The sequence below is a fragment of the Somniosus microcephalus genome, chromosome 27 (assembly GCF_052327205.1).
Source record: "Somniosus microcephalus isolate GS21.2 chromosome 27, FLI_Smic_1.0, whole genome shotgun sequence".
NCBI lineage: Eukaryota > Metazoa > Chordata > Chondrichthyes > Squaliformes > Somniosidae > Somniosus > Somniosus microcephalus.
The window spans coordinates 33,566,915-33,579,416 of NC_141013.1; the positions used below are offsets into that span (position 1 = coordinate 33,566,915).

The 12,502-nt window shown below is 51.0% G+C and overlaps 1 protein-coding gene across 3 annotated transcripts in view; it reads right to left on the minus strand.

The window, feature by feature from the left end:
• LOC147100112 (multiple C2 and transmembrane domain-containing protein 2-like) overlaps positions 1-12,502 on the minus strand; it is a 538,576-nt gene that overhangs the window by 468,122 nt on the left and 57,952 nt on the right. For all 3 annotated transcript variants that reach the window (XM_085968827.1, XM_085968825.1, XM_085968826.1), the window contains exon 2: positions 7,579-8,120. In XM_085968827.1, the coding sequence (XP_085824953.1) occupies positions 7,579-8,040 (462 nt within the window). In that variant the 5' untranslated portion in view covers positions 8,041-8,120. The remainder of the gene's footprint in view (positions 1-7,578; positions 8,121-12,502) is intronic.

Here is a 12,502-nt window from a genome sequence, read left to right on the forward strand (position 1 = left end):
ATATGGCGGGCAGGAAGCGCGCGCACATTTCCAGCCAGAAGTGCGCCGCCCGTCATATTGGGAGAGAAGAAAAAAAATTGTGCAGTGCCCACGCCTGAAACAGGGGTTGGGCCCTTTCCAGATGCAAACAAGGCTCCCAACACCGGTCTGAGGCCCTCACTTGCCCTGAGGGAACGGGGGCCAGCTGAACTCAGTAAAGCCAGACCTCGCGCGCGCCCGTTACCAAAAATTTGCAATTTGCTTACCTGAATGGAGGAACCGGGAGGAGTGGGTGCGGGCACGAATGTGAACTCCCCGCTCCCAATCACTTCGGCTGTCGGCAACCCGGCTTCCGATTTCCCCCTCCTCAGCGTCCGATCTCCGATACATGTCCAAGGCGAGATGGTGAGTGGCTGGGAGGGGATGGTGTTCCAAGGTCAGCAGGTGCATGGGAGAATGACCGAGAGAAGCACAATTCAACCAGAACTGCAGACCAGTCAGAACTTCGTATACTGAACCGACAGCCTTTCAGTTGAAGGAATTCATACTCCAATGACAAATGTCAGGTCTGATGTTGTGATTTATATAGAGTCAGTCCTGCGTTTTTTCAACAAATCCCTTCCTCCAAACATAGATATTTAAATGTCCTAAAATCACATGCCACATAGCACTACGGTAAGACCACTCCCACAGTGAGCAGATTACCTATTATATGCAAGAGGTCAGAGCACACAATTTGGGATGACTAAACCCATTTTCAAAGCCATCACTTGTTAGAACCAAGCACTGAGAAGGGAACAGCGGTTAATCCCAGTGACTGCGGAATAGTGCGCAATTCCGGGCAGTGCCGTTATAAGCAAGGGAGACATTGGATCCTGATCCACGCACTGGGATAGAGTCTAATCTCTGAACTCCGCAAGGGTGGAGGGCAACCTCTACCCCCAAGCTCTGGAATTCCCTCCCTAAACCTTGAAGCCTCCGTCTCCTCCTTTTAAGACGCTCCTTAAAACTTAACTCTTTGACCAAGCTTTTGGTCACCTGTCCGAATATCTCATGTGGTTCGGTGTCAAATTTTGTCTGGTAACGCTCCTGTGAAGCGCCTTGGGATGATTTACTAGGTTAAAGGCGCTATGTAAATGCAGGATGTGGTTGATCTGCTCCCAGATATGTTAAAGTAACACGGCCTGCTCCAAGTTAGTGCTAAGGATTTACCACAACGACAAAAGCGCCAACAACCTGCACTGATACAGCAGTTTTAACGTAGGAAACACCCCCAAGAAGCAGTTTACCCTGGGTGTGGAAAGAGAAGAATGAATTAAATAAAAAGGAACAAGCTATGGAAGCAGAGATTAGGGAGGCTGACTGAAAGTGCGGTTGGAAAGTTGGACTTGGGGAAGGCTTACAAAAGGTGGAACGAGGAGTGGCGAGGCGGAGCGATTTAGGAATGGAGTTCGAACTAGCAGGGGTCAGGTGACTGAGGCCCTGCCACCAACGACGGGGTGACGCGATGGGGGCGGATGTTCTCTGGAAGCTGAGCGAATGCGTGGCCGTGCAGCAATCGGTGAAGGTACCGCGCAGGCTGCTCACAAACTGTTCCGCTGAAGATACCGTGCGTGCGCGGCCGCTGAAATCTAAAGGCGCGCCGCACGTTTAAATAAACAGGCGGCGCACCCACGGTAATATTTAGAGGGAGCGTTGGGCAGGGATACACAAAAGGAGGAACAAATGATGCAGATGGGGGATTACAAGGCTGGAGGAGGGTGCGAGTGGAGATTGTGGAGCGATTTGAACAAGGCGACGAGATTTTAAATTCAATGCTAGTCAGTTAAGCTTTGTGTCCGATACTTACTAGTCACGATAGTGTCAGCTGATGCACTATGATAGTTTAGATTCGAAGGCATAGTTCTGCATACATGCATATAACGAATGCTTTGTGCATCAAACAGATGTTCATTGCGTACGAGGTTGTCTATAATGACAGCACTTTTACCATTCGTGATCGATTTGTAAATTAATAAAGAGAGAGAGTTAGCTTAATCTGGGTGTGCGAGGTTCCCGTGTGTTTGGGGAAGGGAAGGGAAGGGAAGGGTTCTCTGGACAATCCATTGTTGATTTGGCCGACCATATTATAAAGAGAGAGTTTGGGTGGGTCCACCAATCTGATGTCCTGGGATTTAAAAGGATCTTTACAAGTTTACACATATTGCATCAGAGTCAACAAGTCAATAAATGGTCGAAAGTAACTACATGATATGCCTATCAATTAGTCCAATAAAAGGCGACGAGTTAAGAACGTAACTGAAGGTTTTTATTGGCTAAATAACAGAGCCCACCCTCGTGGGTGATCCGATCCAACAGGGAGGAGTACTAGCCAGTCAGCTACCTTTATACCTGGGCAGGTAATGGGCGGAGTCGGAGGTGGTCAGCCCAGGTATAACAGTGCGACAAGAGGCGACCTCGTGTAGTGATGTGACAGTGAGAACAGTGAGAACAATATACAGTGATAACTATAACAGTGGTTTACCACATTCACCCCTTGTTTAGATTAGAGTCCGGCGGGGTGAAGTGTATTACCAGCTTTGGTATGTCAGTCTGTCCGGAGGCTTCGTTAGCCTCTCCGATCATCGCAGCGGCGGTGTTACATTATCCGGTGTTAAAGCTGGTGTCTGCGTAGTCGGCAAAGGCTCGTGGGGTTCCGGCATGCCGTCTACCTCGGCTGGACTCGGGGGGTTGGGAGGGGGGGGTGAGGGTGCGAGGTCTCGTAAGGAGACAGTGTCCTCCCGTCCGTCTGGGTAAGCCACATAGGCGTACTGGGGGTTGGCGTGCAGGAGGTTCACCTTCTCGACCAGGGGGTCCGTTTTATGGGCCCTCACGTGCTTTCGCAGCAAGACGGGTCCCGGAGAGGTCAGCCAGGTTGGTAGGGTGGTTCCCGTAGTCGACTTCCTGGGGAAGACAAACATTCGAGCATGGGGGGTGGTGTTAATGGCAGTGCAAAGTAGTGACCGGATGGAGTGCAGCGCAATCGGGAGGACCTCTTGCCAGCGGGAGGTTGGGAGGCCCTTAGACTTTAAGGCTAAGAGGGTGGCCTTCCATACCGTCGCGTTCTCTCTTTCCACCTGGCCGTTCCCTCGGGGGTTGTAGCTGGTGGTCCTGCTTGCTGCAATACCCCTCTCCAATAGGAACTGACGGAGTTCCTCGCTCATGAAGGAGGCGCCCCGGTCACTATGTATATAGTTCGGGAACCCGAACAAGGCGAAGAGTTTGTTCAGGCATTTAATGACCGTGTTACTGGTCATGTCTGGGCAGGGGAAGGCAAAGGGGAAACGGGAGTACTCATCAACGATGTTGAGGAAGTACACATTACGGTCGGATGACGGTAGGGGCCCCTTGAAGTCGATGCTCAGACGCTCGAAGGGGCGGGTGGCCTTGATCAGGCTTGCTCTGTCCGGCTTATAGAAGTGCGGTTTGCACTCAGCACAGATCTGGCAGTTCCTGGTCATGGTCCTGACCTCCTCGATGGAGTATGGCAGGTTGCGGGCCTTAATGAAATGGTAGAGTCTGGTGACTCCGGGGTGGCAGAGGTCATTGTGGAGGGTCTGAAGTCTATCACTTTGCGCGCTGGCGCATGTAATGCGTGAAAGAGCATCAGGGGGGTCGTTCAGTTTACCGGGCCGGTACAAGATCTCATAATCATAGGTGGAAAGCTCGATTCTCCACCTCAAGATTTTGTCGTTCTTGATCTTGCCCCTCAGCTTGTTATTAAACATGAAGGCAACCGAGCGTTGGTCGGTGAGGAGGGTAAATCGTTTGCCTGCCAAGTAGTGCCTCCAGCGCCGTACTGCCTCCACAATTGCCTGGGCTTCCTTCTCGACCGACGAGTGTCGGGTCTCGGGGCCCTGTAGGGTCCTTGAGAAGAAGGCTACCGGCCTACCCTCCTGGTTAAGGGTAGCGGCTAGGGCGAAGTCGGATGCATCGCTCTCCACTTGGAAGGGGATTGACTCATCCACTGCGTGCATTGTGGCCTTGGCTATGTCTCCCTTAATGAGGGAGAAGGCCGCGCACGCCTCTTCCGTGAGGGGGAAGGATGTGGTTTTCAGGAGGGGTCTGGCTTTGTCCGCATAATTGGGTACCCATTGGGCATAGTAGGCGAAAAGCCCCAGGGTTCTCCTAAGTGCTTTTGGACAGTGGGGGAGGGGTAGCTCCATGAGGGGGCGCATTCTTTCGGGGTCGGGGCCGATGACTCCGTTCTCTACTACACAGCCAAGGATGGCAAGGCGCGCTGTGTTAAACACGCATTTCTCCTTATTGTAGGTGAGGTTCAGCCGTTGGGCCGTACGGAGGAATTTCTCCAGATTCACGTCATGGTCCTGCCGGTTGCGGCCGCAGATGGTGACGTTATCGAGATAGGGGAAAGTGGCCTGTAGTCCGTTCTGGTCAACCATCCGGTCCATCTCCCGTTGGAAAACCGAGACCCCGTTGGTGACACCAAAGGGGACCCTAAGGAATTGGTAGAGGCGGCCATTCGCCTCGAAGGCGGTGTACTGGCTGTCCTCCGGGCTGATGGGGAGTTGGTGGTAGGCCGACTTGAGGTCGATGGTCGAGAATACGCGGTATTGTGCAATCTCATTGACCATGTCCGATATGCGGGGGAGGGGGTATGCGTCCAGCTGGGTGTATCTGTTTATGGTCTGGCTGTAGTCGATAACCAGGCGATTTTTGTCGCCGGTCTTGACTACCACCACCTGGGCACGCCAGGGGCTGCTGCTCCCCTCAATAATGCCCTCTTTCAGGAGTCGCTGCACCTCAGAGCTAATGAAGGCTCTGTCCCCAGCGCTGTACCGCCTGCTCTTAGTAGCGACAGGTTTGCAGTCGGGGGTGAGGTTAGCGAACAGGGAAGGTGGCGGTACCTTGAGGGTGGATAGGCTGCAGGTGTTACGCGGTGGGCGGTTTAACTTTCGCTGGTTGTCGACTGTGAGTGGGGGGAGGGGTCCACCGTATGCTAGGGTTACACTTTGGAGGTGGGATTGGAAGTCCAGCCCTAGTATGACGGCAGCGCACAGCTGGGGGAGTACGAGGAGTTTAAAATTTTTATACTCTGTCCCTTTAACCGACAATGTCACGACACAGTAGCCGCTGATGTCTGTGGCGTGCGACCTCGATGCCATCGAGATGCGGCTGCGCGTTGGCAGGACGGGGAGGGAGTAGTGGCTCACCGTGTCTGGGTGGATGAAGCTCTCCGTGCTTCCGCTGTCGAACAGGCAGGTCGTGGCGTGGCCGTTGACTTTGATGTCCATCATTGAGCTGGCCAGGTGGTGCGGGCGGGCTTGATCCAGGGTCACGGAAGCTAGGGTGTAGATGAGCGCGTCGTTGTCATGACAAGATGGCGGCCCCCGTAGTTCACATGAGGCTCTGTTTAAATCGTTTGCCCCGCACAAAGATGGCCGCCCCTGCTGTTCCCATGAGGCTCTGCAGGCTTCGGCTGCCCCGCACAAAGATGGCCGCCCCTGGTTTTCCCATGAGGCTCTGCAGGCTTCGGCTGCCCCGCACAAAGATGGCCGCCCCTGGTTTTCCCATGAGGCTCTGCAGGCTTCGGCTGCCCCGCACAAAGATGGCCGCCCCCAGGGTTCGCATGAGGCACTGCTGGCTTCTGAGGATTTGCTTCTGCAGGCCTTGGAGAAGTGGCCTTTCTTGAGGCAGGTTTTGCAGGTCGAGTTTTTGGCTGGGCAGCGCGACCTCGGATGCTTCTCCTGGCCGCAAAAGAAGCAGCCAGCGGCCCGATCGGGGTTGCCTGATGTCGGGGCCGGTACCGGGGCTAGCGGGCCCGGTCGGATCCGTGATGCAGACGCTGAGGTAGGTCCCGGGGGCAGCGCTGTGAAGGGTGGTGGGGTGGGGGTCGGGCCCGAGTCCCAGGGTCGCGAATAGTACCTGGCAAACGCTTCCTGGTCTTGCTGGGTGGCCTCTAGGGTGAGGGCGAGGGCTTCGGCCTTGTCCAGGTCTATGTCCTTAGCTTCAAGCAGTCTTTGCCGTGTGTAGTCGGAACGTAGGCCTCTCACCAAGGCGTCGCGGACATTGTCTTCCATGTTCGCAGTAGCCGTCACCGCTTTAAAGTCACAGTTCCTGCCGAGTTGTCTCAGCGCTCGTGAAAATTCAGCTATCGATTCTCCTGGCTGTTGCTGGCGAGATCTTAAGAGATGCCTAGTGTACATGTAGTTTACCGGGCTCCGGTACTGCTGTTTCAGTAGGTTGATGGCGTCGTCGTACGTAGTCATGTCCTGGATGAGTGTATATACTCTCGGGCTCGCTTGGGCTTTCAGGACTCTTAGTTTGGATCTCTGAGGGACGATGGCTTCCTCCAGGTACGATTCGAAGCAGTCCAGCCAGTGTTTGAAGTCGTTGGCTGAGTTTGGTGCCTGTGGGTTTAGATCCAGGTATGGTGGTTTCAAGGCTTGCAGCCAAGCCGGCTGGTGTGGCCCGTTGTCTGGAGGCTGCTGTTGCTGTGCTGCTGGGTGAGCTCCTTGCTGTTGCTGTTCATTATCAGACATCTTTAAAATTTAGTCAATAAAATTGATATGCCTATCAATTAGTCCAATAAAAGGCGACGAGTTAAGAACGTAACTGAAGGTTTTTATTGGCTAAATAACAGAGCCCACCCTCGTGGGTGATCCGATCCAACAGGGAGGAGTACTAGCCAGTCAGCTACCTTTATACCTGGGCAGGTAATGGGCGGAGTCGGAGGTGGTCAGCCCAGGTATAACAGTGCGACAAGAGGCGACCTCGTGTAGTGATGTGACAGTGAGAACAGTGAGAACAATATACAGTGATAACTATAACAGTGGTTTACCACACTACACACACCCACTCAAATAAAAACCTCTTCAGCAAACACAGTAGCAGTCAATACACTTGTTGAGCCAGCAATTTCTCACTAAAATATGAATCCTTTCACTGGTATCGTTCTTTATATACCAAGAGATTTTCACAAATTCAATTTTCACAACTTGCCATGGTGGCCATTCGATTTACACCCTCCGGGTGGCTGGACCCAGTACCAGAACCACTGTGTTATCATAGCCACCTAATTTGCAGCAAAATAGACTTTTAGTTTCTAGTTATTCAACAAGGATGCAACTGCTTGACTAAGAAAGATGACACTTGAGTTACTATATATCAGAGAGGATTCCTCTGGAAAGTCAACCACAAGTTTTTGTCTTTACAGGAATATAGGAACAGGAGGAGGCCATTCAGCTCCTCGAGCCTGTTCCACCATTCAATGAGATCATGGTTGATCTGTATCTTAATTCCATCTACCTGCCTTGGTTCTGTAACCCTTAATACTCTTTGACTAACAAAAACCTAATCAATCTCAGTGTTGAAATTTTCAATTGATCGAGACACAACAGCTTTTTGGGGGAGAGAGAGTTCCAGATTTCCACTACCCTTTGTGTGAAGAAGTGCTTCCTGACATCACCTCTGAATGACCTAGCTCCAATTTGGTTACGCCCCCTTGTTTATGTACTCCCACACTAGAGGAAATCATTTATCTCTATCTACCCCATCAAATCCTTTAATCATCACAAATCATGATCAGTAATTACGTACCACAGACTTTTCTTCTGCTGTTCCACCAGAAAAGTTACTTTCTGACATGTCTTCAGTGCCATTTTTGCTGGATTCCTTCACTAACTCAGGTAACGTGGTGGCCGCGGATGATTCCTTTTCCACGCAGGAGTCCTCTAGTTGCGGAGCCTCCCCCGACGGCACCGTAATTTCCTGAACCACAGCCTGCCCGTTATTTGTATCCGGTTTCTTAACCGGCGTGGAAGGACTGCTGAAGTAATTGACAGCGGCGGTCTTGACAAGCGCACTCGGGCAGCTCTCACTGTAGCTCTTGCCCACTTGCAGCATGTCCGGTTCCGACACGCTCATCCGCTGGTCCAAAAGGTGCCGCTTCTTTCCCTCTTTCCTTTTACTTGACGTTTTGCCCCTCTTTAAATTCTGCAGAAAGGGCTTGGTCTTTGCTCTGATGGATTCCCACGTTGTAATTTCCTTGTGCGCGTCCATCGTGTCGGCCGTTCTGCCAAGTCCTCGATTAAGCAGCTGCGTCAAAAAATGGGTTTCTCCAACTTCCAGTTAAACGGGATCTGCGAAAGACGAAAGGGACAAACGATGGTCACCAGTGTAATCACCAAATCGTCAACCGCTCAACATTTTCACAATATCTCCGAGCACATCATTTCACTTCGCACAGCAGCTTTTAATCTGGTTTGATGCATAGCATCAGGCATATCATTAGTTATATGTCAGCATAAATACACACACAGCACATGAACATCCGGTACTGTGTGGTGAAGTGGGTTTGAAAATATCCTCTTCACCTCGGAGATCCTGGTTTGAATCCAGACCCCACTGACAGAATGGAAATCTCTTCCTCTTGGGCTAAAGATCAATACCAGGTCTCAGAGGATTACATTAGGAGGACAGATTACATAAACTTGGGTTCTTTTCCCTCGAATATAGAAGATTGAGGGGTGATCTGATCGAGGTGTTTAAAATGTTAGAAGGATTCGAAACGGCAGATACAGAGAAACTATGGGAATGGTAGCATAGTGGTTAGGTTACTGGACTAGTAATCCAGAGGCCTGGACCAGTAATCCAGAGGCCTGGACCAGTGACTTAGAGACGCGAGTTCAAATCCCACCACGGCAGCTGGGAGATTTATATTCAGTTAATTAAATAAAAATCTGGAATAAAAAGCTAGTATCAGTAATGGTGACCATGTGTACTACTGGATTGTTGTAAAAACCCATCTGGTTCACTTTAGGGAAGGAAATCTGCTGTCCTTACCCGGTCTGGCCAGTATGTGACTCCAGACCCACAACAATGTGGTTGACTCTTAACTGCCCTCTGAAATGGCTTAGCAAGCCACTCAGTTGTTAAGAAGGTGGCTCGCCACCACCTTTGAGGGCAATTAGGGATGGGCAATAAATGCTGGCCTTGCCAGCGACGCCCACATCCTGTGAATGAATAAAGAAAAAACTATTTCTTCTGGTGGAGGAAATGAAGAATGAAGGGACATAGGGCTAGAAATTCAGTGGGCTTTGCGCCCAGTTACCGCCCAAATAGGGTTTCTGCGCCAGTGTAAGAGGGTGCGCTGATATTCAGCGCTGCGGTAATGGCGGCGGTAGCCAGTAGCGCTGCGCCGACACCGATGACGTCATCGGTGTGCGCAGTGCCCCAGTTCCGCCCCGCTTCCGGCCCAAACCCCATATTTAGTTGCGGCCGCCTCTTCTGCAGCGGCCGCAAACAGCGATTGAAAAACGGGGCCGTACTGCTGCGCTACTGGGGCGCTTTAAGGTGGAGGTGCGGCCGGCCGCTTTTTCGGCGGCCGCCTGCCCACACCTCCTTCCCCGGCCTCCTCCACACCACCCCCCCCCCCGCGGCATTGCCGGCTGCTTTCCGCGAGCCCGGCACTTCTCCGTGGTGCCGGGCTCATTTGCCGGCACAATCCAGCGGCGATCTCGCTGTTGCAGGCACCTCCCCTTTAAGAGAAGGAGGAGGCCTGCAGTACCGCAGCCTGCCGCTCCGCAGCGGGTGGCGCAGCGGGGCCTACAGCGCAGAAATTCAGTTTCAGCGCCCCAAGCGGGGGCGGGCACACCCTGGAATAGCGCCCAGTTCCGACTTGGGGCGCAAAAGCCGAATATCTGACGGGCGCACCTGGCTCCGCGCGCAGCGCTAACTTTTGGGCGTTAGCCTGCTGGTGGGCCTTAACTGAATTTCTAGGCCATAATCTTAAAATTATAGCTGGACCATTCATGACATCAGGAAGCACTATTTCACACAGGGTAGTAAAAATCGGTAACTCTCTCCCCCACAAGGCTGTAGGTGCTTTTTCTGTTAGGTAAGGACATCAAGGGATATGGAGTTCGAGGGGCTGAATGACCTACTCCTGGTCCTAACACAGTTCTGATTGCACTGGTAGCTACAGCACCAAGAAAAGAGCTTTCATTTATAGGACACCTTTCATGTCCGCAGGACATTCCAAAACGCTCTGCAGCCACTTAATAACTTCTGAAGTGTCGTGACTGATGTTTATAGGGTAATGTAGTAACCAATTTGTGCACAGCGAGATCGCGCAAACAGCAAATAAATGAATGACCAATTAATCTGTATTGAGTGGGGCTGCTTGAGGGAGGAATGTTGACTAGCACAGCGTCCTGCTCTTCTTCAAATAGTGCCATGGGATCCTTTCTATCCAGGCTGATGTGTCTCATTTGAAAGACAACACCTTTGACAAAGCAGTATTCCCTCAGTATTACATAGGGTAGTAGAAAACCTGCTGCACCTCCCAATTGTTGGAAGTCTCCTGCCCTCGAACTGGAGGACCAATCTCACGGAATTTCTTTTTTTGAGAAGGTGGCATCGCCAACGCAGTACTGCAAGCCCAATGCAATGTGTCTGGACTTTCAGCAAGCCTTTGACAAAGGTCCCTGACGAACAGCGGCTACATAACTCTGAAGCAGTGGGAATTTAATGTAAAAACTAGACATTGGAAAGAGGCTGGCTGAAGTAAAGGAAGCTGTGGGCACTTGTGAGGAGAGTAATGTTACAGAGTGGGAGGGAGCAGTGAGCGAAGCACCCCAGGGATTGATCCCGAGACCCCTATTGCTTTAAATTTACAACAATGATTTGGACTCAGAAACTCAGTGCATTTAGGGGCAGGGGAGCAGTGGGGATAGTAGGTGGAGTTGAGTCAGAGGAAATAGTCAGGAACCTACAAATGAAGTAAGATCAAAATCAGGAAGTGGACAGAATTGTGACAGATGAAATTTTTTTTTAAAAATTGTTTATGGGATGTGGGTGTCGCTGGCAAGGCCAGCATTTATTGTCCATCCTTAATTGACCTTGAGAAGGCGGTGAGCCGCCTTCTTGAACCGCTGCAGTCCGTGTGGTGAAGGTGCTCCCACAGTGCTATTCGGGAGGGAGTTCCAGGATTTTGACCCAGTGACGATGAAGGATCGGCGATATACTTCCAAGTCAGGATGGTGTGTGACTTGGAGGGGAACTTGGATGTGGCGGTGTTCCCATGCGCCTGCTACCCTTGTCCTTCTAGGTGGCAGAGGCCATGGGTTTGGGAGGTGCTGCCGAAGAAGCCTTGGTGAGTTGCTGCATTGCATCCTGTAGATGGTATACACTGCAGCCACGGTACGCTGGTGGTGGAGGGAGTGAATGTTTAAGGTGGTGGATGGGGTGCAAATCAAGCGGTCTGCTTTGTCCTGGATGGTGTCGAGCTTCATGAGTGTTGTTGGAGCTGCACTCATCCAGGCAAGTGGAGAGTATTCCATCACACTCCTTACTTGTGCCTTGTAGATGGTGGAAAGGCTTTGGGGAGTCAGGAGGCGAGACACTCGCCGCAGAATACCCAGCCTCTGACCTGCTCTTGTTGCCACAGTATTTATGTGGCTGGTCCAGTTAAGTTTCTGGTCAATGGTGACCCCCAGGATGTTGATGGTGGTGGATTTGGCGATGGTAATGCCATTGAATGTCAAGGGGCGGTGGTTAGACTCTCGCATGTTGGAGCTAGTCATTGCCTGGCACTTGTGTGGCGCGAATGTTACCTGCCACTGAATGCAGACATACAAGCATAAGGTACTGCACACTGAAAAGAACAAAATGTGTCACATGTGTACTCTGTGAATGGTGTAGAAACAGTTATAGGCGAGGTGAAAGCGATCAAGTGGTTTCAGTAGACTCATCACAACGACAATTCACGGTGGAGCAGCAACCAAAGAGAATAAACCACTGAACGATACTAAACGTTTTGTGTATAACGTACTTTTCCTTTAAGTGTCACACTTCCTTCCCATACAATTGTCTAGTCATGATGTTTCTGTTGTCGTGCTAGTTCCGTCATGCTTCATATTTCCTATTTATTGGCCCGGAATTTGCGGTCTGAATGACGTCTAGCTGGCAGCGATACCCACTAAAAGTTAGACCCAAAATGATTGGCAGTCAATCCACTGTTAAAACCCCAGTTACACCCAAACAAAGGTTATGAGCCTGAAAAACTAATATTAATTTTGTGTGGTGTGAAATTTATCCATTTTAATCAAAATAAAAATGAGAAACTTTTTAGGTTTTTTAACATTTGTTCATCTTTATTTCAGGTTTGCCTTTTTCCCCCATGCGAGAGCCCCAATCTTTGTTTTCGCTTTCACTAATATTTGTTAAAAGTTAGAATTTTAAGAGCTTATCCACTTCCTGGTTCGAGGTCTGTGAGAATTCTGCGTTTTGATTGGCTGCTTAGACAGCAGCTCGCGCTCGGGGATCCCCACTATATTCTGTTGATTGGAATTGAACGTCGGAAAACCCAAAACTTCTCCACGCAGGGATCGCGAGATCTTTGCGCGGAAGCTTCCTTCGGCGACTGACGGCCAACGCCTTCGCTTCATCGCTGGCCGCAAATTCCGGGCCATTATATTGAGCTGGAAGTCAGTTCTCCTAGCCAAAGCTCCCAAGTTAGGTG